The 26,436-nt window shown below is 40.9% G+C and overlaps 1 protein-coding gene and 1 non-coding gene across 10 annotated transcripts in view; both read right to left on the bottom strand.

Moving 5' to 3' along the window:
- The window catches only part of ATG16L1 (autophagy related 16 like 1), a 271,176-nt gene that overhangs the window by 48,907 nt on the left and 195,833 nt on the right, over positions 1–26,436 (bottom strand). For 8 of the 9 annotated variants that reach the window (XM_033958627.1, XM_033958625.1, XM_033958626.1 and 5 more), the window contains one exon: positions 5,074–5,179. In XM_033958627.1, coding sequence (XP_033814518.1) covers positions 5,074–5,179 — 106 coding nt within the window. Of the gene's footprint in view, positions 1–2,020; positions 2,191–5,073; positions 5,180–26,436 lie in introns of all 9 variants that reach the window. The other variant, XM_033958632.1, reaches the window with a different exon arrangement.
- Positions 4,653–4,921, bottom strand: LOC117367318. Its single transcript, XR_004540740.1, has one exon.

Raw genomic sequence — 26,436 nt, 5'->3', positions numbered from 1 at the left:
CATAGGAAGATCGCTCCTGCCTCGTGTCACCGCTAGACCACCATGTAAGGTCCGGTAGCCTGCAAATAGAAGAAAAACAAAATTGGTTTCATGCCCCTGAAAGCAAGTCCTAACCAGCAGTATTACAAGATTATGTTGTTTCCTTGCAGATAGCTGTCCGTGAACTCCAGTGTTATAGCAAGGGCCCCAATGCCGACCAACCCCATCTGTAGACTTACGGTCAAGCTGACAAGCGCAATCATCACAAGACAATGTGGACAAATCAATAGCTTCTTGGACCTTTTGAGTGGAACTTGTTTTTCTTTTTGCTGTAAAACTACAGGGACAAACTATTTTGGTGCACGCTAAGGACATTAAGCCTGCCCCATCTGTGGACTGTGGGGTTTTGCATTAGTATGTAACACCGCTCTATGTAACTCACAGCAAATGTAACTTCTCTGCAAATGTAACCTAGCTGTAAAATAACTTCACCGTAAATGTAACATCGCCAAAAATGTAAACGTAGCATCGCCGAAAATGTAACTTCGCTGTAAATGTACAGTTTCTTCGCATAGAACTTCCATGGTAATGCGGTATACAAGAATAAAGTTATTATTATTAGTAGTAGTATGCCAAGACTATTGGGGGCCCACATGATTAATTTAAAATCTTATTTTCTGTGTGGTTTTTTTGCCATTTTGCTTCTCTCTTTCTGTTTAACAATAGGGTGCATGTGTAAACATAGGCCCTTGCAGCGTTTTCCTCCCCTTCGCCTTTGGGTCTCCATGTCCCCTGACTCCCCCTCTACACTCTACCTTCCTTGCATCACAACTGTTCTTGCTGGCCAAGTGACCAAAACCACACTGCTATACTTCTCCGCTTACGATTGTCCCCATGATACGATCTCAGGGACCTGCACATATAATGGCACCACCTATACCATTTGCACCCAGTCACATGCTGTTTTTTTGTTTTGACCCCCAGCTCTGCTTCCCTAAGAATTTTCCTTGAAATGATTCCTGTTTTCATACCAGAATGGAAAAAGACGGTATCCATTTCTTCTCTTGATCACCCTGCCTCCATCCTTTTTGACATTTACTCTATCACTTTTTCAGATGATTTCACCAAAGCTGATCTTGGGCGTAACAATCCGCATTATGACAGACATGACTGTGGCAAGCTGCCTTGGGTGCTGGTAAAGACGGCGGGCTTCCAGGTGACATGGACTACATCCCCCCATGAAAAGCAGGCAGTCTTATGGGTGCGGACAGTGCATATATATTTGCCAGATGAGGAATATGTATATGTGCACTGTCCGCACCCATAAGACTGTTAAGTTGACAGGCGGCTGTGGATTTGGAACCATCTGCCCCAGCTTTTTTCTTATCCCTCTTACTGTAGGTGAGCAATTAGGCGTCCCTGTTTTTGCTCCCACTGCTCGCCGCTTTATTGCTATTGGCAATTGGAAAGACAATGAGTGGCCCCCTGAGCGACTTATTCAGTATTATGGCCCAACTACCTGGGCTGAAGATGGGTCCTGGGGTTACTGCACCCTTATTTACATGCTTAACAGAATTATTCACCTTCAGGCTGTTGTTGAAATCATTACAAATGAGACTTCTTTAGCATCTCTCTGGATTACCTCCTGGCTGCTGAAGGTGGTGTGTGTGGTAAGTTTAACCTTTCTGTTGCCTTAAAATTGATGACACTGGAAAGGTAATTGAAGAAATTACTTATCGCACGTGCAAGCTTGCACATGTCCCGATCCAAACCTGGAATGGCATTAATGTGTCCAGGTGGTTTGAATCTTGGTTCCCTAACATTAGGGCTCTACTCCCGTTGCTGTGATTTGTTTGATCTTTTTCCTGGTACCTTGTTGCCTCCCCAGTTGCTGTAAGCAAGTACATAATATTACTGAGCGAGTGACATCACAGTTTCTTTCTGCTCGTGGTTATTCCGCTACCTCTCACTGTTAAATCTCTATATGATGAATCAAAGTTCTGAATTATGTGCCTGTTATGTACTGTGAAACTGAACTCACATTGCGAATTTCTTAATATGAAGTACTTCTGATGTATGGCCTGCCTTCAGTGTGCCTTCCTCCTCTGGTTCTGAAGTGTATCCTTGTTTATTGTAGTTAGGTTGTTGAGTGGTTTGCCCCTCCACGCATTTGTTTCTCTCTCTGCTGCCCTTTGGTTGGGACCTGCAGGCCTACCAAGAGGGGGATGAGAAGAGACTTTTTACACAGAATGGAAGACTGTTGCCCACATTCTACGTGAGTCATGGGCTGACAAAGACTGATTCTTTTGGATGCTGCGTGCCCATGTGAGTACTTAAGTTTCAATACTTTGCTGCGAAGGCAGATATCAAAGGACACCAGATGTGCTGTGAAATGTGCAATTTAGCAAAGCACTCCATATATGACCACAGGAATCCAGGAGCTGATAAGCCCCAAAAGGGGGACTGACATACCCATATGAAGAAAAGAAAGTTTGATAAATATTCCTGTTATAGACATCCCAGGGAGGATAGAAGTGTGGACTGGGGTGGAATAGACAGGCGGCATATTTGCACCTATAGGGACGGTACACAAACAAAGGTGGAGATTTGTTTCACAGGCCAAAGAAAATAACCCAGTATATAATTTCATGCTTTTTTAGGGTGGGGCAGAGAGCTCGACATACATTCAGAAATATGCTGGCCTCCATAATCTCTCCATTGTATTATAATATAAGTTTCTTTCTGCTATGTTCATTCTATAATTTTTTTTGTGAACAATAAAAGTTCTGTCTGTTTTGGAATATACAATGTGCGTTTGTGGTCATTCCTTCAGAAGGAGTCCAGTGAAGTGGTTTAAGATGATTGGCTTTCAGTTAGCTACTAATTACTTGGAGATACAAAGTTAAAAAATTAACTGACTATTAAATTGGAAAATAAAATTGTATACCATCGGCATAAAGTTGATTACTAATATCCAACTGGGAAATAATACAACAAAGTATAGATGTTGAAAAGGTTAGCAGATAAAGTGGATCCATGTGGAACATCACCTAAAACTGGCAACCACTCAGAACAACCAGAGTCCAAATGGACACAAAAACAATGGTCAGTTAAAGACAACCATTCCCATACTTCTCCCCCTTTGCCAAGATATTTCAAATGCTCCAATAAAATCTGATAGTGAATGGTATTGAAAGCAGCAGTGATGTCTAAAAATACCATTAAGTAACTTTCACCTCTTATCAAATCCTGCTCAAATAGAATTGAGAAATGAAACAAGGAGAGTCTCAATCAAATGTTTTCTTCTAAAACCAAACTGAAAATCTATCTAAAATATCGTATTCATATAAAAAATCTTGTAACTGCACTAAAACAGCTTTTTCCAAAATTTTTGCAGCAAAATTCGAAGATGAAATAGGGCGGAAATTAGTAGTAACAATAGCGCTCAACTGATTTTTAATAGAGGGCAAACCACACCCTCTTTAATCCAACAGGCACAACACTCTCTTAAAAAGTTATCATGACTAATAGAGAAGGAAAAAGTTCCCTTTTCAGAGCTTTTAAGATAGCAGAAGAACATGAAGACAAAATTTAGACTATTTAGTTGAAACCAGCTCAAATTCAATCCAACTTTCAGGCAACATAATTGGTTCAATGGGCAGTAAACTCTCTTTAAAACCATCAGAAATAGTTTTTACCTTCATGAAAAAAGAATCAACAAAATCTCAGCTAGAAAAATTTACCATAATCATTCAGAGAAGAGAGGAGGAAGTTAATTTCCTAACTACTTTGAATAATTGTTTGTAAGCGGATGCTGCTTCTTTGATTTTCTTATTTAAAAAACAACTCCTTTTTAGCATCTAAAGTAGATTGTTTATATATGACCAATTGCTCTTTATAATGTAATGTAATGTAATTTATTTCTTATATACCGCTACATCCGTTAGGTTCTAAGCGGTTTACAGAAAATATACATTAAGATTAAAAATAAGAAAGGTACTTGAAAAATTCCCTTACTGTCGCGAAGGCTCACAATCTAACTAAAGTACCTGGAGGGTAATAGAGAAGTGAAAAGTAGAGATAGAGGAAAAATAAAAAATAAAAATAAACATTTTAATAATAAATAATCTGTTAAAATGTAATAATCTACCTAATAAAAGCTCTCTCAAAAAGATATGAATTCACTTTTTCCTAAAATCCAGTTTGGTCAGCAGCCAAAGCTCAGCAGATATTTCATACTCCAGTCCTGCAAATGAAAATGCATTGTTCTGTGTTCCAGCATTATGTACTAACCTGAGCGAAGGAATCTGCAGTACAGTGAAGAGTCCTCATCAAGGTAGATCTCAAAAGTTAACTGCATAAATCATTTATAAAGAAAATTTGGCGCAAATTCAACTTTTGGAAGGATCACTTGATGTCCAGCCAAAAGTTACACATTTAGGAGGGAGAGGTTGGGGACAAAAGTTAAGCAGATATTCAACATTATCCCTTTAGGTAGGATTGCAAAAATAGGTTTCCATATGCAGCAGTCTGCCTTAAAAGCATACCTGAAATTTTACAAAAAAGATACACCTTTTCTGCTAATCTTTATGCTATGGCTACCCCACTGGATATAGACCTCCAGTATGAATCTGTGATTTGGTCAGGGAGTTCACTGAAAATTGTCTAACAGAGGTCTCAGCTTGAAAACTTGTTATCATGCACAATGGATTAAACTGCCTTAGCATCCAAGTTCTCCTTGATTAGCTTTGTCTGATGCTCATCATGGTCATGATACCTATCTACTTTCGGCAACATGCACTGAAAAGCATCACAGTCTGTCAGCAGTTTCTCAGGCCTCTCACAACACAACTAGGGCATGACAGGATGAACGAGACTGCTGGGAGTAGGGATGAGGCAGGATCCTTTGTGCAGTCAGACCTTTTACTATTCATCATTGACCTCTTGGCTCATTGAGACTTGTGTGAACCAAAATCAAGCAGAAGAGAGGCCAAGTTTACAAAATACTTGGATGTGCTCTCACAGGATACTATAAAGAATAAAAGCAAATATTTGTCACTAGCTCATAGGTGGAGACAAACTTCATTTTCTTACCTTATATCCCAGAAACGAATTTTCTTATCAAAGTGCCCACTCATCACACATTGCTCTGTACAAACAATGTCATTACAACTGGATCCTGTAAACACAGTCTTTATACCTATATAAAAAACAAAGAGCAAAACATGCAATCAGCCAAAAGCTTTTGCACAATGAAAATATGTGCAGCAATGTAATTTGCATGCTTCAGTTTAACCAATTTGCTTATACACAATGGATATGCTTCAGATAGCAGGATGATCAGACAATCATAAGTGGGTCATTATCCAATGTCACAAGCTATCTCAGAGCAAAGAAAGGTCTAATAGGCTTTTCTAAGCATATATGAACATCCCCAAGCAATCACTGCTGCATGAGCTCAGTCTTATATGCAAACTGAAAAATCAACACCAAAAGGAGAATATGTCGAGCCAATTTATCTTGTTGTCAGTAGAAAAAGCACAGTTACTTATCGTAACAGTTGTTATCCAGGGACAGCAGGCAGATATTCCCAACAGGTGGGTGACGTCACCGACAGAGCCCCGCAGCGGACAGCCTTGCAAGCAGACTTGCTTGAAGATCTTTGCAAGAGCTTATGAGTGCTGCACCGCGCATGCGCGAGTACCTTCCCGCCCGAGTCAGGGCGCACGTCTCCTGTGAGGCACCTCAGTTCAGATAGCTAGCTAAGAAGCCAACCAGGGGAGGAGGATGGGGTGTGAGAATATCTGCCTGCTGTCCCTGGATAACAACTGTTATGGTAAGTAACTGTGCTTTATCCCAGGACAAGCAGGCAGCATGTTCTCAACAGGTGGGTGACCTCCAAGCTAAGCATAAAGGGATGGAGGGAGAGTTGGTAACTTAAGAAAAGAGATGTTGTAAAAGGGGTAATAAGGGCCATCCTTTATGGAGAAAGTATCCAGACAATAATGAGAGGTGAAAGTATGAACCGAGGACCAAGTGGCAGCCTTACAGATTTCCTCAATAGGAGTTGATCTGAGGAAAGCTACAGATGCCGCCATAGCTCTAACTCTGTGACTCGTGACTCGACCCTGCAGAGGGAGACCAGCCTGAGCATAGCAGAAAGAAATGCAAGCAGCCATCCAGTTGGATATGGTTTGCTTCGAGACAGGATGCCCCAACTTATTTGGATCGAAGGAGATGAAAAGTTGTGGGTTGAGTATGTTGCAAGTAGAAAGCCAAGGCACGTTCACAGTCCAAAGTATGGAGCGCCACTTCTCCAGGGTGAGAATGAGGCTTTGGAAAAAATACTGGAAGAACAATAGATTGATTAATGTTAAATTCTGAGACAACTTTAGGCAAGAATTTTGGAAGAGTACGGAGGACCACTTTGCCATGGTAGAAAACTGTGAAAGGTGGATCTGCAACTAAGGCTTGTAACTCACTGACTCTTCGAGCAGACGTGAGGGCAATCAGAAACACCACTTTCCAAGTAAGATACTTGAGATGAACCGTATCAATTGGTTCAAATGGAGGCTTCATCAATTGAGCCAGAACAACATTGAGATCCCAGACCACTGGAGGTGGTTTGAGCAGTGGATTAACATTGAAAAGTCCTTTCATGAAGCAGGAAACCACAGGATGTGCCGACAGGGGTTTCCCATCAAGAGGTTGATGGAAAGCAGCAATCGCACTGAGATGGACTCGGATAGATGTAGACTGGAGGCCAGATTCTGATAAGTGAAGTAAATAATCCAAAACAGAAGTCAAGGAGGTAGACATTGGCTCCATTTGGCAAGTAGAACACCAAGCAGAAAATCTAGTCCATTTCTGACCGTAACACTGCCTAGTGGATGGCTTTCTGGAAGCCACCAAAATGTCCTATGCAGATTGAGAAAACTGTACAGAGTCAGTTAGGTTGAAAGGTACCAAGCTGTTAAGTGTAGAGACTGCAGATTGGGATGAAGTAAGCAGAGAGGGAAAAACTGGTAGAAGCAGAGGCTCCCTGGTGCTGAGCTGAAGTAGAATGGAGACCACGGTTGTCTGGGCCACCGAGGAGCTATCAGAATCATGGTGGCAGGTTGCGACTTGAGCTTGACAAGAGTCTTGAGAATCAGAGGGAATGGAGGGAAGGCATGGAGAAACTGACCCATCCAGTCCAGGAGGAAAGCATCTGCCGCGAGATGCTAGGGAGAGTATATCCGGGAGCAGAACTGAGGCAGCTTGTTGTTGAGGGGAGATGCAAAGAGGTCTTTCTGAGGGGTTCCCCATTGAGCAAACACCTGACGTAGAGGGGAGGAATTGAGTGTCCATTCGTGAGGTTGTAGAAGACAACTCAATTTGTCCGCCATGCAGTTGTGCTGACCTTGAATGTATACAGCTCTGAGAAAAATGTTTTGATGGATTGCCCAATCCCACAGCTTCAGAGCTTCTTGACAAGGGAGTGAGATCCCGTACCTCCCTGTTTGTTGACATAGTACATGGCGACTTGGTTGTCCAATAATAAATAATAATAGTTAACTTTATTTTTGTATACCGCCATACCCAGGGAGTTCTACGTGGTTCACATCAATTAATAAGATTTACAAGCAACAAAGTTGTTAAGCATGAAAGGAATGTACAAGTCCTTGGAGTTAACAGGTTGGGAATGAACAATAAGAAGGAGTAAGAGGAGAGGTCAGATCATTGGTGGTAGGGATGGGAGGAGAGGAGGAAAAGGATTAGGGGTTCTGTCCGTGGAATAAATGAGTTTTTAGTAGTTTATGCAACCACTTGTAATTACTCTCGCCTTGCTGTTTGCAACTCTATGATCAATTTGATATGTAACCACTTGTAATCTCTGTTTAACTAATGTGAACCGCCTAGAACTCTTCGGGGTATGGCGCTATACAAAAATAAAGTTATTATTATTATTATTTTCTGAAGTCGAGGTAGGTGGGGGCCTCGAGCACAATTTGGGCTAGCCATGGGTTCTGTTTGGCCGCCTGGAAGGCGAAGGTTTTGTCGAGGAACCTTTTGAGGTGGCATAGTTTTAGGGAGGGGTAGGCGAACAGATGGATTCTGTGGGAGTTCTTATTGTTGCAATTCAGGTTGTTGTGAAGAAGGTGTTGAAAAGCTTTGAGAGAATTGAAAATCACTCTGAGCTCCAACAGATTGATGTGACAAAGACGGTCTGCGGGAAACCAGTGGCCTTGGGTACGAAGACCGTCTAGATGGGCTCCCTATGCGTAGGTTGATGAGTCTGTTGTGAGAACCTTCTGATGAGGGAGAGTGTGAAACAGCAAATCTCTGGAAAGATTGGAAGAGAGCATCCACTAGTGGAGTCAACAAAGGAGTTACTGTAATTTGATGAGAAAGTGGGTCGGTAGCTTGTTGCCACTGAGATGCCAGGGTCCACTGAGGTATGCGAAGGTGAAGTCTGGCAAAAGGAGTCTCGTGAACTGTAGAAGCCATGTGACCGAGTAGAATCATCATTAGTCTCGCTGAAATTGATGTGAGATGCGACACTTGATGGCAAAGGCGAATGAGAGCATCTTGGAGTGGTCGAGGCAGGAACGCTCTGAGCCAGACAGTGTCCAGAATGGCACCGATGAACTGAAGAGACTGAGAAGAGTTCAACTGGGATTTTGGAAAGTGGATTTCGAACCCCAGACATTGGAGGAACATAATAGTCTGTCGGGTCACTGCAATAACTCCTTGTTGAGAGGGAGCTTTGATGAGCCAGTTGTCTAGGTATGGAAAAACTTGAAGACCCTGGGTACGGAGAGCTGCAGCCACCACCACCAGACACTTCGTGAAGACTCTGGGGGATGAGGTGAGTCTGAAAGGAAGAACTCTGTATTGTAGATGAAGATTCCCCACCCGAAATCTTAAAATATTTGCGAGAGGTTGGATGAATCGGGATACGAGTGTAAGCCTTTTTGAGATCCAGAGAGCATAGCCAATCCCCCTGATTCATCAGGGAATACAAAATTGGTAAAGAAAACATCTGAAACTTCTCTCTCTTTTTAAAAAAAATTTATTTATTTATACAATTTTATAATATTTACCAAGCATAAACATCTTGTACAGAAAAGTACGATGAAAAGTCAAATTAACTATAATTTTTCCAAAACTGAAAAACACAGTTAACCTTAAAAGTAAAAGTACATAAAGTAAAATAAACTCATTTGATCATACACTAGTCCTCAATAGTTGGATCCAAGATTTAAAGAGTAGAGCAAAATAATTCAAGAAAGTTTATCAAGAAAAGCCATGTGTCTACTGCAGTCCAAAAGATCAAACTTCCTTAGGCGCAGCTATTCCTTTCTCAAGACGTTTCATTGAGAGAAAATTTATCAAATGAGATGGCTCTGTAAAGATATACTTCAAAGAACAGTATCTAACTACACATTTACAAGGATATCTCAAAAAAATAAAAAAAAAAAAAATACCCCCTATTTGGGTCACTCCAGGTTTCAAGATTCGGAATTCTTTTCTTCTTTTTTGAGTCTCTAGAGACATCAGGAAATATCTGAATATGATGTCCCAGGAAGTCCTTGGACCTATTTTTAAAGAAAAGTTTTAATATCCAATCCTTGTCTGGAGCCAAAGCCACAGACAACAAGAGTGGCTGAAACAGCCAGTTCTCTATCCGATTGTTCCAATATTGCGGAATGTCCAATGGTCTTTCCTGAGATTCCTCAACTTTTCCTTCTTCGACTTGAGATTTAACAGGAAGATAATATACCCGTGTAAGAGGAGGTAAAGAGCTTTCAGGAATTTCCAATATTTCCATGAAGTAACGCTTCACCATTTCTTGAGGGGAGATTGATACGATCTTAGGAAAATTTATAATTCTCAAATTATTAGCTCGAGCATTGTTCTCCAAAGCTTCCAATTTCCTTCTGAGGATTGTATTATCTTTAACCAATAAATCTTGATTATATTTTACTGATGTTAACTCTTTACTTGTATTTTGTGACTCTATTTTTAACTGAGATATATCTTGTTTTATCAATTTTATTTCTCCTTTCTGTTCTTTAAATTCTTTATTCAGATTTTTAATTTGAGGATTTAAAGAGTCTCCTAACTTCACTACCAAATCCCATAATGCTTCAAGGGTGACCTCAGGGGGTTTGGTAGGAGAAAAAAAATGTACTTGTGCTATAGGAGACTGTTCTGAAATTTGATTTACCTCAATGAGGTCTTGTGCTCCCCCAACCTCAGTTGTCCCGATCGCAGGTCCTAAAAGAGTGAACATGTCACTCTGGGATATTTCAGACGGCAAGCCCTCCAATACACTGGCCTCCGGGAACAAGAGAGCTACCTCTTCGGGTGCATACTGGTCACGTGGAGAGCTGGCTACCTGCGGCAACGGTTGGAGGGGTGACGTCTTGACGTCGGGGCTTAGAGTGATATCGAATCCTGAGGTTTTCACCTCTGCACTACTCCCCGGCGGTGTCCCAAGCGGGCTGGCTCCCGGCGTTTCTTGCTCCTGTTGAAGATGCCGAAGGTCATCAATCGCCCTCGAAGGGGCAGTCGATCGCTGGGAGGTGCCACCAGCGTTCTTGCCTCGTCTCTTTGGCAAGACTGAAACTCAGCCTCTCTGGAATATTGAGGAGGCTCATAATCCAGCCACATAGTCACAGAAGAAGCTCCACTACCTATGACAGGAGGAGTCAGAGAATGCTTGTGCTTAAGGACCCAAAGTGGTGAACTGGGTCAGAAACTGGCTGTCGGACAGACGCCAGAGGGTGGTGGTTAATGGAAGTTGCTCAAAGGAAGGAAAGGTGACTAGTGGAGTCCCTCAGGGTTCGGTGCTGGGGCCAATCCTGTTCAATATGTATGTAAGTGACATTGCTGAAGGGTTAGAAGGAAAAGTGTGCCTTTTTGCAGATGATACCAAGATTTGTAACAGAGTAGACACCGAAGAGGGAGTGGAAAATATGAAAAAGGATCTGCAAAAGTTAGAGGAATGGTCTAATGCCTGGCAACTAAAATTCAATGCAAAGAAATGCAGAGTAATGCATTTGGGGATTAATAATAGGAAGGAACCGTATATGCTGGGAGGAGAGAAGCTGATATGCACGGACGGGGAGAGGGACCTTGGGGTGATAGTGTCCGAAGATCTAAAGGCGAAAAAACAGTGTGACAAGGCAGTGGCTGCTGCCAGAAGGATTCTGGGCTGTATAAAGAGAGGCATAGTCAGTAGAAGGAAGAAGGTGTTGATGCCCCTGTACAGGTCATTGGTGAGGCCCCACTTGGAGTATTGTGTTCAGTTTTGGAGACCGTATCTGGCGAAAGACGTAAGAAGACTTGAGGCGGTCCAGAGGAGGGCGACGAAAATGATAGGAGGCTTGCGCCAGAAGACGTATGAGGAGAGACTGGAAGCCCTGAATATGTATACCCTAGAGGAAAGGAGAGACAGGGGAGATATGATTCAGACGTTCAAATACTTAAAGGGTATTAACGTAGAACAAAATCTTTTCCAGAGAAAGGAAAATGGTAAAACCAGAGGACATAATTTGAGGTTGAGGGGTGGTAGATTCAGGGGCAATGTTAGGAAATTCTACTTTACGGAGAGGGTGGTGGATGCCTGGAATGCGCTCCCGAGAGAGGTGGTGGAGAGTAAAACTGTGACTGAGTTCAAAGAAGCGTGGGATGAACACAGAAGATTTAGAATCAGAAAATAATATTAAAGATTGAACTAGGCCAGTTACTGGGCAGACTTGTACGGTCTGTGTCTGTGCATGGCCGTTTGGAGGAAGATGGGCAGGGGAGGGCTTCAATGGCTGGGAGGGTGTAGATGGGCTGGAGTAAGTCTTAACAGAGATTCGGCAGTTGGAACCCAAGCACAGTACCGGGTAAAGCTTTGGATTCTCGCCCAGAAATAGCTAAGAAGAAAAAAAAAAAAATTTAAATTGAATCAGGTTGGGCAGACTGGATGGACCATTCGGGTCTTTATCTGCCGTCATCTACTATGTTACTATATTAAAATTAAGGGTTTAATAATAACTAGAAGAATAAATATTAAACATGTGTGGATATCTGATCAAAAATATATTTATAAAATTTTAATTAAAATATTACTTTTTAATTTAAATGGCTCTTAAAATTTATTCTCTTAACGTCAATGGTCTTAACCATCCAATCAAACGAAAGAAAGTACTAAATTTTCTTCATAAGCAAAAAGCTGATATTTATTTCATACAAGAGACACACTTGTCAGGTATTGAATCTAATAAACTAAAAGAGGGTTGGGTGTCCAAATGTTTTTATGCACCTGCTGTTGGAAAAAAAAGCAGGAGTAGCTATTCTCATAAATAAAAAATGTATAGCAGATTTTAAGTTAATAAAATTTGATCCATTAGGAAGATGGGTACATATTAAAATGAATCTGAGGAATACAACCCTGGATTTATTCAATTTATATGCTCCTAATTCAAATCAAATGGAGTTTTTCAAAAATATTCAACAGATATTACTACCACTGGCTGCTTCTAATTTTGTAGTAGCTGGAGATTTCAATACTGTAATGGATCCTATTTTGGATAAAAAACCAAGTAAAATAATGAAATCATTAGGATTAGATAATTTGATACAAACTTGTGATTTAGTAGATATATGGCGTATCCTTCATTTTAATGATCAAGAATATTCTTTTTGTTCTCAGGTCCATAAATCCTTTTCAAGAATTGATTATATATTTGTTTCTAATAACATAGCACAAAAAGTGATGAAAGCAATTATTGATCCTATTATTATATCAGATCATGCTGGTGTGTGGATTGATCTACAAAATGATATATCTGTTTATTCTAAACCAATTTGGAGATTTAACAATGCTTTACTTGCAGACATAAAATTTATAGAAAATATTAAAGAAAAAATGCATGAATTCTTTCAATTTAATGATTTGGATAACATAAACATTGAAATTTTATGGGACGCTTATAAAGCAACAATGAGAGGAAATATCATATCATATTCTGCATATATGGAAAAACAACTTAAAAAATAATTTATACAATTGGAACAAGAAATTAAATTATTAGAACAAAAATTAATTACTAAATGGGAACATGATACATTACAGAAATTATTAAAAACAAAAGTTAAATATAATGAGATTTCTTCTCAATTTGTAAGGAAAGATATGTTCTGTCGGCAAGTACAGTATTATGGAAATTCAAATAAAAATGGAAGATTAGCAAATTTTATTAAAGCAAAAAAAAGAAAATCTAAGATTATTGCAATTAAGGATAAACAGGGCAATACACACACTAGTAATGAAGATATTATAAAACAATTTCTTGATTTTTATAAGGATTTATACACTTCTGATACTTATGAAAATAAAGAACAAGATGGTATAGAATTTTTAAAGGCATTTATTGGACCAAATATTCCGGATCATATAAAAGGAAGTTTAGAAGAACATATATCTTTAAAAGAAGTAGAATCAGCATTGAAAGCTCTTAGAGTTGGATCCGCTCCAGGTGGAGATGGATATACTGTTGAATTTTACAAAACATTTCAAAATATTTTATTACCTTATCTATTAAATTTATATCAATATCAAATAAATAATGGAAATATAACAGGAACTATGGCTGATTCTGTTATAATTGTCTTACCAAAACCAAACAGGGATCCGACATTGATAACAAATTATAGGCCTATATCTTTGATGAATGTAGATGCTAAATTAATTGCTAAAGTGCTAGCTATAAGATTAGCAAAAGCTCTTCCTTTTATTATTGATATACACCAAACTGGATTTGTTGCTAAAAGACACTGTTCACATAACACTAGATTAGCATTTCATTCTCTAAATTTAGCAAAAAATTTGAATGATCCAGCTTTTCTAATATCAATAGATGCAGAAAAATCATTTGATAGAGTAGAATGGAAGTTTATGTATCAAACTCTAGAATGGTTTGGTATAGGACCTGGTTTTATTAAAATGATTCAAACATTATATAGCTCCCCTGGAGCAAGATTAAATATAAACAATAATTTATCTGATAAATTTAACTTGCTAAGGGGAGTTAGACAGGGTTGTCCTTTATCTCCCTTACTATTTGATATCGTTCTAGAACCCTTATTAATTGCAATAAATCAAACTAAGGGAATAAAGGGAATCACATTCTCTAATTGGGAATTTAAATTATCTGCATATGCAGATGATATATTATTATATTTAAGAGAACCAGAAGACACCATTCCACATCTACTTAATTTAATAGAAAAGTTTGGAAAGTTTTCTGGATATAAAATCAATTGGGAAAAATCTGAAGTTCTTCCAATTAATATCCATTGCACCAAAGGACTATTTGATTCATATTCATTTAAATGGAAAGAGGAAGGACTAAAATATTTAGGTATTCTTATAAAAAATACAATTGATGGCACAGTAAAAGAGAATGAAAAACTTTTATTAAAAAAATAACAGAAATGTGCGAGCAATGGAATCCTTTACATCTTTCTTGGTGGGGAAGAGTCCAAACAGTTAAAAAGATGATTTTACCTGTGGTTTGTTATCAAATGAGTATGATTCCAATATTTTTTCAGGGGTCATTTTATAAAAAATTAAACAATATTCTAACAAAATTTGTTTGGTTTGGGAAAAGACCAAGAATCGCTTTAGCATCATTACAAAAAACAATTAAGGAAGGAGGGGTAAATTTTCCAAATTTCTATAGGTACCATCAAGCCTATATTTTAAGACAGGGAATGTATTGGATCCTCCCAGATCTCATGGAAAATGTACCCGACTGGTTATATTTAGAATGGCGCCTCATATTTCCTTTACATCCAGAACATTTTATCAGTATAACAATGCCTAGGAGATATAAGGACAACAGAATTCTAATAGATACATGGAAAACACTAATATTTATAAGCAATTTAACACCAGATCCTTTGACTAAATCTTTAAATCAATCTATTTGGGTAAACTCCAGGATCAAAATTGGTGGATTTAAAATAGTATGGAAACAATGGATAAAAGCAGGTATACGAACTTTAAAAGATGTAATAGTAAATGGATCACTGCTTAGTTTTTCACAATTGCAACAAAAATTTGGATTAGATAAAACACAATATTTTAAATGGATGCAATTGAAGCAGGCCATTCAGGAAGGGTTCCCTGAATGGAAGAATCTTAACACTCAATATAGTTTACCAATCCTTTGTTTTCAAGCGGATTTTCTAGGACACCAAGCCGCAAAATGGTATAAGAAAATAAACGAATTTTTAAACAAAAAAAAGAGATCAGGACTTAGGGATATTTGGAGTATTGAGATAGGACAGATAATTTCTCCATCTCAATGGCAAAAATTTTGGTCCTGGAGAATACATACTACAAGATCAGCATCTATGAGTCAAACATGGTTGTTTTTATTACATAGAGTTTTATGGACCCCTACGAGATTACAAAAATTAGATAGTAGTAGATCTAATAGATGCTGGCATTGTAAGATAGAAGTGGGGACATTAGACCATTTACTATTCTTTTGTCCCTGCATTAATTCCTTTTGGAAATTAATTTGGCCCCAAATTAATAATTTATTAGAAAATCATGTTGGACTATCATATGATACAATATTATTTGGAACAGCAATGAGAACACAAAGTCCGATTTCTGCTGATAATAATAAACTTTTATTAATTTTAACAGGGGTAGCCATACAGCAAATTACTCAGAACTGGAAGGATTACACTAAATTGAATTACACTTTTTGGTGGAATTCAATTTGTCATATATATAAAATGGAAAAAGTATTGGCATTACAACAAGGTTATATTAACAAATTTAATAAAATATGGAGACCATTGACAATTTATTCCACTGATCAGATATAATAACACATGTATAGAACATATAGAAGGGGTAGGGAGGGAAAACTATTGTAATATTAATATGATATAAATTCTGAAAAAGGGTTTATTTAATTCACATTGTAAGAAAATTTAATGATAATTTCAAGTGTTTTTTTGTATAATTGAATGTATTACATGTATTTCACTTGATGTAAGAATTTAAAAAAAAGAATAAAAAATATTTATACAAAAAAAAAATACTATGTTACTATGTAAGAAGCCTCGATGGCGAAGTCCCCGGGGTCCGAGAAACAGAGTGGGTCGAGGCAGGAGAAGGCTCTCTCGGAAGCGTTCTTGATGGAGGAGTCTTCGACCTGGATGGAGTTCGAGGAGAAGTAGCCTGTGTGAAAGCTTTGCGAGACCTATGTTTAGGTTTTGAAGAAGTCTCGACAGCCTTTGATAAACGAGGCATAGAAAACTCAGTATCCAGAGGAGGAGAGGTCTTCTGCTTGAGAAAAGACTCCTGACTGTGCTTGGAAGCAAGATGCCTCGAATGCCTCGATCGAGGTTCAGGAGACCATGTCCCAGGAGAAGGCGAAGAGTCACTGGATGATAAGCAAAGAGACTTTAGAGGCTTGCCTCGAGGTGCTTCAACAGGAGACTCAGGCTGAGGCTCAGGCTGGCTCATAGGAAGCAGGGTCGAGGCCGGGAGGAGCTGAGCCATGACCGAGGAAATCTGAGAGGTCAGAATGACTTTCAACATGTCCTCGAAAATAGGCACCAAGACAAAAGGATCAGGTCTCCAAAGAGGGTGACCTCGAGGATGAGTATTCCCTATGTTTGGAGGCACGCTTAGCTGGAGGTCTAAGAGGCTGGTAGGACCATAGGCACGGCCTGGGATGCCTGAGACTCTGGAGGCTTCTTAGGAAGGGTACCAGAAGGAGAAACAGGAGACTAATCCACAGATGAAGACTTAGAAGGGGCTGCAGGCGAGGCCTTCGAGACTGAAGTTGTCGAGGTCGAGGCCTTGGAAGTCGAGGCCGTCCCCAAAGCTGAGGTCGAGACCCTCTCAGCAGATTGCTCCATAGTGCCAAATAGTTGAAGAATTTTAGCATGGCGTCTGCGAAGGGTTCGAGGTTGAATGGCAGCACAGCGCAAACAAGTGTCGGGACAATGTTCGGGACCCAGGCAAATACACCGATGATGAGGGTTGGTGAGAGAAATTACCTTGCCACACTGGCTACACTTTTTGAAACCGGTAAGAGGCCGGGACATAGAAAAAATAAAAGCCGACGAAAGAACAAGATTCAGCGGCCAGGCCTAGGCCGAAAGGCCACCGGCCAAAAAGTAACAAGAAAAACCTTTTTTTGAAAGAAAAAGAGAAAGACACGCGGGCACAGCGACTGAGAAAAATAACAAAGCCGCGGTGCGAGAAGGCAACGAAGAGCTGCAGAGCTGAAATGAAGAGGACTTCTCGGCTCCGCGGAAAATGTTAAACTGATACCCATGTGGGATCCCTACGAGGGTCAAGATAAGGAAATTGGGTCATTAGGGCATAGACAGGGGGGTGGGTAAGCAGAGTGGGCAGACTTAATGGGCTGTAGCCCTTTTCTGCCGTCATCTTCTATGTTTCTATGAGGTACCTCACAGGAGACGCGCGCCCTAACTTGGGTGGGAAGGCACTTGCGCATGCGCGGTGCAGCACTCATAAGCTCTTACAAAGATCTTCAAGCAAGTCTGCTTGCGAGGCTGTCCGCTGCGAGGCTCCGTCGGTGACATCACCCACCTGTTGAGAATATGCTGCCTGCTTGTCCTGGGATAACATCTATTACAGGTAGGCAAATTAGTTTTCATCATCAACAAGCAGGATATCAGTCCCATGAAATGGGATTTTCTAGCTAAGGCTTGCTTTTCAGCAAAAAAGGGGACAACCACCAAACTACCAGGGAAAGAATTTTCAGGGGGAAAAGGAAAAACAACATAATAATCAAATGGGCCATGAAGGTTAACCGGGATATGAATTTTGGATTTAATACTTAAAAATATCTTGGAGATCAAATTTACTGTCATGTCAGTAGTCTATGTAAAACTTGTGGACTGAAGTCCACGTCAAAGCTTTGCATGTGAACAAAAAACAAATCATAAGAGCTATGGCTGCATCAATTTGATTGTCCATCTGACATTATTAACTTTGACATGCCAAAAGATAGATGTAATTTGCTGCTGTTAAAAACATTTATACACATACTCTAAAACAATGTTTCTCATCTTCTTCAAGCCAAGTACCCTCCTAAGTCTAACAAACATCAACTGAGTACCCCAACCACTGACCACCCAAGCTCTGCCCCAGTCCCATTACTAATTGTAATGGAATTTCTTCAATCCCAGCAACGAACAATGATTTGGAAGACTAACAAGGACAGAATCACTCGTCCGGATCCAAGGTCTGTCTGCTGAGAAATTGGCATGTAAGAACATAAGAATTGCCGCTGCTGGGTCAGACCAATGGGTCAATCATGCCCAGCAGTCCAATTACACGGCGGCCCTCTGGTCAAAGACCAGCACCCTACATTGTCCTCTCCCACTACTTGTGCCAGAGTGCCTGAAGATATGAAGCTCTGCCCATTTGAATAGTAAGTGTGCTTCCAGACCCAGCTGGGCACTCTTGGTGCCTCCCTGGCGATTGACACAGGCCACTGCAGTTTCTGTAAAGCCAGCCAAATGGCTCAAAGTTCCAGCCTGTTGATCGACTACTTTTTATGGGAGGTCGACCAACGTCCCTGAATCAGACGATGGTTTGCAGTGAGCTCCCCAGACGAAGAGACTGGCATGTATCATCACAATTACCCTGGTTAGCGACTGAGGGCCATACTTAAAAATGCGTTTACATCTTGCTCAAACACAAATGAAACCAATAGGGAAGCTCTCTCTGAGGCATCCATAAACAATGGTTTCAATCGCCATCAGAGACATTCAATGGCTCCACTGTTTTTAAGTTCCTTACTTCTAATTTTCTTAAGAGGAATAAAGTATATTGGATTCACTGGTGGAATATTTTCAGGGGAAAATCTCAACACTTCAATTAGATGCTTTAACACTTCCACAGGAGTCACTCCTAGCCACTTTAGATAATTCAGGAAACAAAAATTGAAGCTATGATTTAAGTTCTTTAGTTGCTCTATTTTTCTGATTAGCAAAATTTTATCCTCAACAATTCCAGAGGATAATACCTGAAGGCCTTCCACCCTATATTTTACTTGTTTAAGCTCTAAAGAAAATTCTTCTTTTGTACCTTTGGGTTTTTCATCCAAGGTATTCACAATACTCAGAAGTGTCACAATTTCCTGGGAAGACTTATTAACAGAGGTGTTGAGTTTCAAGAGCCTCCCAAATGCTTTCTAAATGTCACCGCCATGGGTTTTACTAGTTGGGAAGGAGCTCCTAAACTCTCTTTCAAATCTCGCTGCTCCTCGATGTCTCTCACAGTTTCTGCCCCTGCAGTTAGGGTCTCCACTATGAAGGAAATGTCACAGGGCTCCACCAATCCAGCTGCAGCTGAAGCAGGATGCGGTGGAGGAACAGCTGCCTGGGGGGGGGAGGTTTGAGAGAAACCTCCAGGTTTGAATCCTTGGCCCCTCTTCCTGCCAAGGACAAGCCAGACACTCCTCTGGTACCAAGCCGGGAACTCCCAGAGATGGCTGCAAACTTGAGGATTGAATGCTATGCAGGGGTAGATGTTCAAACGCCCCCCTTGTGCTTTGAATGAGGCATCATGACTTTTTAGGTAAAAAAAAAAAAAAAAAAAAAAAAAAAAAAAAGAGTTCTTCCAACAAATCTCTCTAGAGACAATCTCAACGATGCCATCATCTTAGGCCCCAACATCTTCATTTTTAATGGACTGGCCACAAACACATGCCAGCAGAATAGTGGGGCACCCTAGGGGGCACTGCTGTGAACTTCACATTAAGGGTACCAGGTACACATTTCACCATAACCCCCATACATTATATAGTGAGCCCTCCAAAACCTACTGTACCCACCTGTCTACTATCCCAATAACTCTAATGGTAGCAAGTTATGGCAGCCCTTATGTCTGCATGTGGGTTATGGTGGGCTCACACATTCCACAAGTGTACTAGTTAGGATAGTATATGTGTATGACAGTGCACCTTTTAGCAGGAGGAAGTATAGCCAGTGGAGTCGGGACCAGCATCCCTCCAGTATTGCTCTTCATCTTGTATCACTGTTGCTACCTTCCTGAAGTAGCAGCAACGGCAAACTGAAACAAACCGGCTGTGGAATCTTCCCATACATGAAAACAAAAACAAAAACTGTGGATACAGATGTTCTGGAGATAATTTATTAAACACTGACATATAAAACCATGAAATTTCAATTAAAAAAGTACAATGGTAAAAAATATACTGTGATGAAAATCCATTTTTTTGCTACTTCAGCTTGTCTGTGGTGTTCTTTGTTCACATGTTTAAAGACAATAGACTGTTTTCAGTCCAATTCTTTATATGTGAGTTTGCAAACCATTGGAACCCTGAGGAAGGCGTGTAGGATCCGGTTGGATTTTCATCACAGTATATTTTTTACCATTGTACTTTTTTAATTGAATTTTCATGGTTTTATATGTCAAGTGTTTAATAAATTATCTCCAGAACATCTGTATCCACAGTTTTTGTTTTCATCAGTGGATTGTTTTCACTGTGGATCATTGGGTCTCCCCATTTTGATTTGTTGTGCTGATCTTCCCATACATACCTGTGGCTGCTAGCCCGCCCTCTCTGACATCACTTCTTCTTCTGGGGAAAAGCTAGCAGTCACGGTAGGAAGATCCCACAGCTGGCTTGTTTCAGTTTGCTGTTGCTGCTTCGGGAAAGCAGCAGCAGTGGGGGATGCTAGGGGACAGGTGCTGGTGGATGTGAGCTGGGTAGGAGGGGGGCAGGCACTGGTGGATATGAGTTGGGGGGGAAGTGGGGTGAATAGGAGAGAGGGGGGTAGACGCTGGTGGAGTGGGTTGGGAGGAGAGAAGGGACAGAAGCTGGTGGAAATGGTTTGAGATAGTGGAAGGGGTAGATTTTGTATAGAAGTGGAAAGACAGATTCTAGATAGAGCAGATGTTGGGGGTGGGATACAGAGAGGAAAAAGATGATGGAATGGGGAAGTGAAAGAGAAGATGCTGGATGGAAGGTGAAGGAGAGAGGTGGAAGAAATATGGAAGAGGAGAGATACAAAGAGGATGGAAATAGTCAAACCTCGGTTTACGAGTGCAACGGTTTGCGAGTGTTTTGCTACGCAAAATCGGCACTTCAGAAATTGAGTTTGACTCGGTTTACGAGTGTCACCCCCCCGCGATCCGGCATCCCCGCCCCCACTCGCGTAGTCACCCCCCCCTATGATCCTACATCCCCCCCGAGCACCACAACGACATCACTTACCCCGATTGGGCACCGGCACCAGCACCAATGCACAGGATGTGCCGGTGCCCGAAGATCTTCCCTCTTCTGGCCTGGGCGGTGTGACGGAGATCCTCCCTCTTCCCTGTGCTGGGCTGGACTGGGCTTTGAGCATTTGCGCATTCTCGTCTCGCTCTCTCCGAGATTCTCAGATTCAGGCCAAAAGAGGGAGGATATTTTGGCACTGGCACCTCCTGTGCATTGGTGCCCAATCGGGGTAAGCGATGTCGTTGTGGTGCTCGGGGGAAGGGGGGGGCGACGCGAGTAGGGGGGAGGATGCCGGTTTGCAGGGGGGATTGCTGGATCGCGGGAGGGGGGGTATGGAGCAGCGCCGGTAGCCTCGGGGAGGGGAAAGGGGGGGGAGGAGGAGGTGGAATGAATCAAAGCGAGTTTCCCTTACTTCCTATGGGGAAACTCGCTTTGATATACGAGCAATTTGGTTTACGAGCATACTTCTGGAACAAATTATGCTCGTAAAACAAGGTTTCACTGTACTGGTGGGAAAGAGGGGAGATGGATGGAAAGTGGAGGGGGGGAGTAAGGTGTATAGAAGGAGGGAGACTAAAGCCTGGATGGAAGGGGGAGATGAAAGGGGAGAGAAGGGGGAAGACTGTATGGAAGGGGGAAGAAACAGATACTGATGAGGGGAAGAGAGAGCGTGGAGATGCTGGATAGAAACGGGAAGAGGAGGCAGACGCTGTATAGAAGGGGGTAGATGCTGGATGGAAAAGGGGAGAGAAATGAGCAGATATTGGGGGGATGAGATAGAAATGAAAATGATGGAAGGGGAAAGGGTAGATATAGGGCAGAGATCTCAAAGTCCCTCCTTGAGGGCTGCAATCCAGTCGGGTTTTCAGGATTTCCCCAATGAATATGCATTGAAAGCAGTGCATGCACATATATCTCATGCATGAAAACCCGACTGGATTGCGGCCCTCAAGGAAGGACTTTGAGACCCCTGATATAGGGGGAAAACACTGTATATAAGGGGGAGAGAAAGCGGGCAGAGTTAGTGAAAGACTAGGAATAAGGGGAAGTAAAATAGGACAGCCAGGGTGAGTGAAAGATGTAAAGCTGCTGGTAAACCAAACAAAAGAGAAAACTTGAATACTAGATAGTAAGAATGAGTTAAATCTGGACATAGGGGTAGAAAAATAAATTGAAGAAAACCGAAATGAAAAGGAGGAGAGAAAAATCCAGAAAAGACTTAAGATGGAGGAAAGTAGAAGCCAAAAGTGAATGGCCAGAGAAAGGTAGAAAAAAAAAGTGTCTTATTTTTAATTCAGGATAAAATAGTGTGGTACCCGTGTTTATAAAGGTTAATATAAAAAGAAAATAGAATTAAGAGGATATCTTTTCATTGAACTAATTTTAATACATTTTTGACAACTGGCAATAGACCAAAACCTCCTTTCTCATGTCAGCTTACTGTCTTGACCTGGGGAAGGTGGTGTTCGCCTCTGAGAGCTAACTGAAAAATGTTTTAGGTCCTTTCAATAAAAATTCATCTTATTTTCCATTTTTTATTTATATTTGCAATTCTTAATTTGTAATGTACAGTGTGTGTAATGTAATGGAACTGTTTTATCACATCAACCTATGTTGCTCACATGAACTCGGTCCTAAAAGGGAATCCTTTTGGCCATGCTCTCTACTAGCGAGTCAAAAAGACTGTTTGGGTTGCTGCTGTGACTGGGATATTTGTTGCCTTTGTCGTCAGGGTCACCTTTGGGTTGAAGGATGAAAGGGAGCAGAAGACTGACTGTAGCATCATCTTTAAGAATAGTTAAGTAGAGCATCTAGAAGCATTGGAATACCTGCAGGCTAATTGCAAGGATTTGCTAAACCAGTCATGCAATCCGTGTGCTTTTTTTAAAAATCTTTTCTGTAACCAATTCGATCACCAAAGAGGTTGTCATCTCCTGAACAGGTGATATTAGATAGGCGGTCCTGGACAGAGGAATCTAAGTCTGATATCTGGAGCCAGGCTTGCCTGCACATTGCAATAGTTGCTGCTAATGTTTGTGAAGAAACATCAAAGGAATTGAATAAGGAACGTACCATGTTCTTTCTGGTTTCCAGCAAAGTCCTGACCAAATGCTTGAATCACGTACGGTAGTCAGATGACGTTGTTCAAAAGTGGAGACTTGTTTAATTAAAGATTTTAAATAAAATGTGATGCAGAAACCATAATTTAGAATTCTGATAGTGGCCATAGTAGACTGATAAAACTCACCTCTCTTGCCCTCTCTGCCAGGTGGAGTAATGGTGTTTGTACTAGAACTATGAACACACTTCAGGGTAGATTCCACCACTAAAGATTAATGTTGAAGACGAGGTTCAGCAAAAACTGGACAAGATTAGAGCTTATATAAAACGTCCAGCCTACAAGGTGCTACTGGGATTGTTAATGGAATTTCCCAGTTTTTAAAAAGGATCTCTTATTAGTTTATGAAGCAGAAGCTTAATACATTGCTTAGGCCAGTTTTTATAGTCCAAAGCTTTCATAACCTCAGATTGAGGCTGCTATTCAGACTCAATGGACAGTTCCTGATCCATTTGTCTGATAAAAATGGTGAATGCCAAATCCTCAGTCAGAGAAGAATGTCGTGAAGGAGGGGAATGATCAGATGGTATGACATGAGTCATCTGTGGAAAAATCAGGAAGGTCCTTGGAGGAATTAACGGATAGGTCTGAGTCCAAGTAGTCCACATGATGTTGAATAGATACACACAGAGCATTGAGGAGACCATCAAGGATATCGTAAAGAGTACATGGATGAGCATAAGGAGATGCATAGACACTACGGTCTCTGGATGAAGAGTGCATGGAGTGCTATCACGGTTCTACATTGAGAAATCATCAAGTGATGCATGAACCTATGTCAAACTGATGCTTGGGATGAACTAAAGCTGGGGGACAGCATTCATTAAGTTCAGCTGTAGCATAGCAGCGAGCTCCTATTGCAATAGTAACTGAAGCTGCTCCTGCAGTGACTGTGCCGGTACCAATATAGGCAAAGTTACAGTCGGCTGACAATTCAGGAGACACTGTGAATAAACTTCTATCAGAGGCATTGATCGATGCATGCAGATCTAAGGTAGAGAATGACATGGTAGCTGTTATCCGCAGTAAGCTGCGGATAACCCATCAAAATGGTGGGGGGTGGGGGAATAGTGTTGACTGCGGCTACGGGGACAGGGGACTTGAGTGTGATTGTATGTGATGATCTTAAGGTGGTCAAACAGGTTGAAAAGGTGGCGGCGAAAGCTAGAAGGGTGCTAGGTTGCATAGGGAGAGGTATGGCCATTACGTAAGTATTTAAACATTTCTATCATATCTCCTCTATCCCGCCTTTCTTCCAAAGTATAAAGATTGAAATTTTTACGTCTGCCCCCATACACCTTATGATGAAGACCACATACCATTTTAGTAGCCTTCCTCTGGACCGACTCCATCCTTCAAAGAGATATAAAAAGGATGGAGTCGGTCCAGAGGAAAGCTACAAAAATCGTATGTGGTCTTCATCATAAGGCGTATGGGGGCAGACGTAAAAATTTCAATCTTTATACTTTGGAGAAAAGGTGGGAGAGGGGAGATATGATAGATATGTTTAAATACTTACGTAATGGTCATACCTCTCCCTATGCAACCTAGCATCCTTCTAGCTTTCGCCATCACCTTTTCAACCTGTTTGACCACCTTAAGATCATCACATACAATCACACCCAAGTCCCACTCTTCTGTTGTGCACATGAGTTCTTCACCCCCTAATCTGTACTGTTCTCGGGTTTTTGCAGCCCAAATACATGACCATGCATTTCTTAGCATTAAATTTTAGCTGCCAAATTTCAGACCATTCTTCAAACTTTGCCAGGTATTTGCTCATGTTATTCACATCATCCAGCGTGTCTACTCTATTGTAAATTTTGGTATTATCTGCAAAGAGGCAAATTTTACCCGGCATTCCTTCAAAAATATTGTTTATAAAAATGTTAAAAAGAACAGGCCCAAGAACAGAACTTTGAGGCACACCACTGGCAACATCCCTTTCCTCAGAGTGATCTCCATTGATCACTAACCTCTGTCGCCTTCCATTCAACCAGTTCTTGACCCAGCCCGTCACTTTGGGACCCATCCCGAGCGCACTCAGTTTATTTATTAAATGTCTATGTGGAATACTGTCAAAGGCTTTGCTAAAATCTAAATATTACAGTGCATGACCTCTATCCAATTCTCTGGACATCCAGTCAAAGAAATTGATCAGATTTGTCTGACAAGACCTACCTCTAGTGAATCCATGTTGCCTCCGGTCATGTAATCCACAGAATTCCAGAAACTTGACCATTATCTATTTTAAAAGTGTTTCCATTAATTTGCTTACCACAGAAGTCTGACTTACTGACCTGTAATCCCCTACTTCTTCCTTACTTCCACTTTTCTGGAGAGTGACTACATCTGCCCTTCTCCAATCTTCCGGTACCACTCCCAACTCTACAGACTCATTGAAAAGGTCAGTCAGTGGAGCTACCAGAACTTCCCTAAGTTCCTTCAGCACCCTCGGATGTATACCATCCGGCCCCTTCGCTTTGTCTACCTTTATTTTAGCTAGCTCCTCATGAACACAACCCTCTGAAAATAGATCAGGGTCTTTTACTCCTCCATCCCTATTCATGTTTGTCTTCTGCGGTCCCGCTTCTTCAGCCATGAACAAAGGAACAGAAATATTTGTTAAGCAATTTGGCCTTTCCTTTATCAGCTTCTACATATTCCTCCCCTTTACCTTTGAGTCTCACAATGGTACTTCTGCACTTCTTCCTATCACTAATTTATCTAAACAATGTCCTGTCTCCCCTGTTTTACCGTGTCAGCTATTTTTTTCTTCCATTTGCATATTTACTTTATTGGCTACACATCCAGCCTCTCATAACTTTTCCAGATATTTTTGCCTGTCTTCCTCTTTCTGTGATCTTTTGTAGTTTATGAAAGCTAACCTTACTCCTTACTAATCTAATCTTCTATTTCTGCTTCGCTCATAACTGGGCAGACTCAAGTTGACTTAGAGAGAAGAGTGAAGAACATGGAGGGAGAAGGATGGGGAGAGAATAGGGAAGAGGATAGATAGTAGGGGGTAGGAGAATAGGGAGA

Source organism: Geotrypetes seraphini, chromosome 9 (genome assembly GCF_902459505.1).
Source record: "Geotrypetes seraphini chromosome 9, aGeoSer1.1, whole genome shotgun sequence".
NCBI lineage: Eukaryota > Metazoa > Chordata > Amphibia > Gymnophiona > Dermophiidae > Geotrypetes > Geotrypetes seraphini.
Note: the sequence above shows the minus strand (reverse complement) of the source record. Positions and strands in the feature narration are given on the sequence as shown.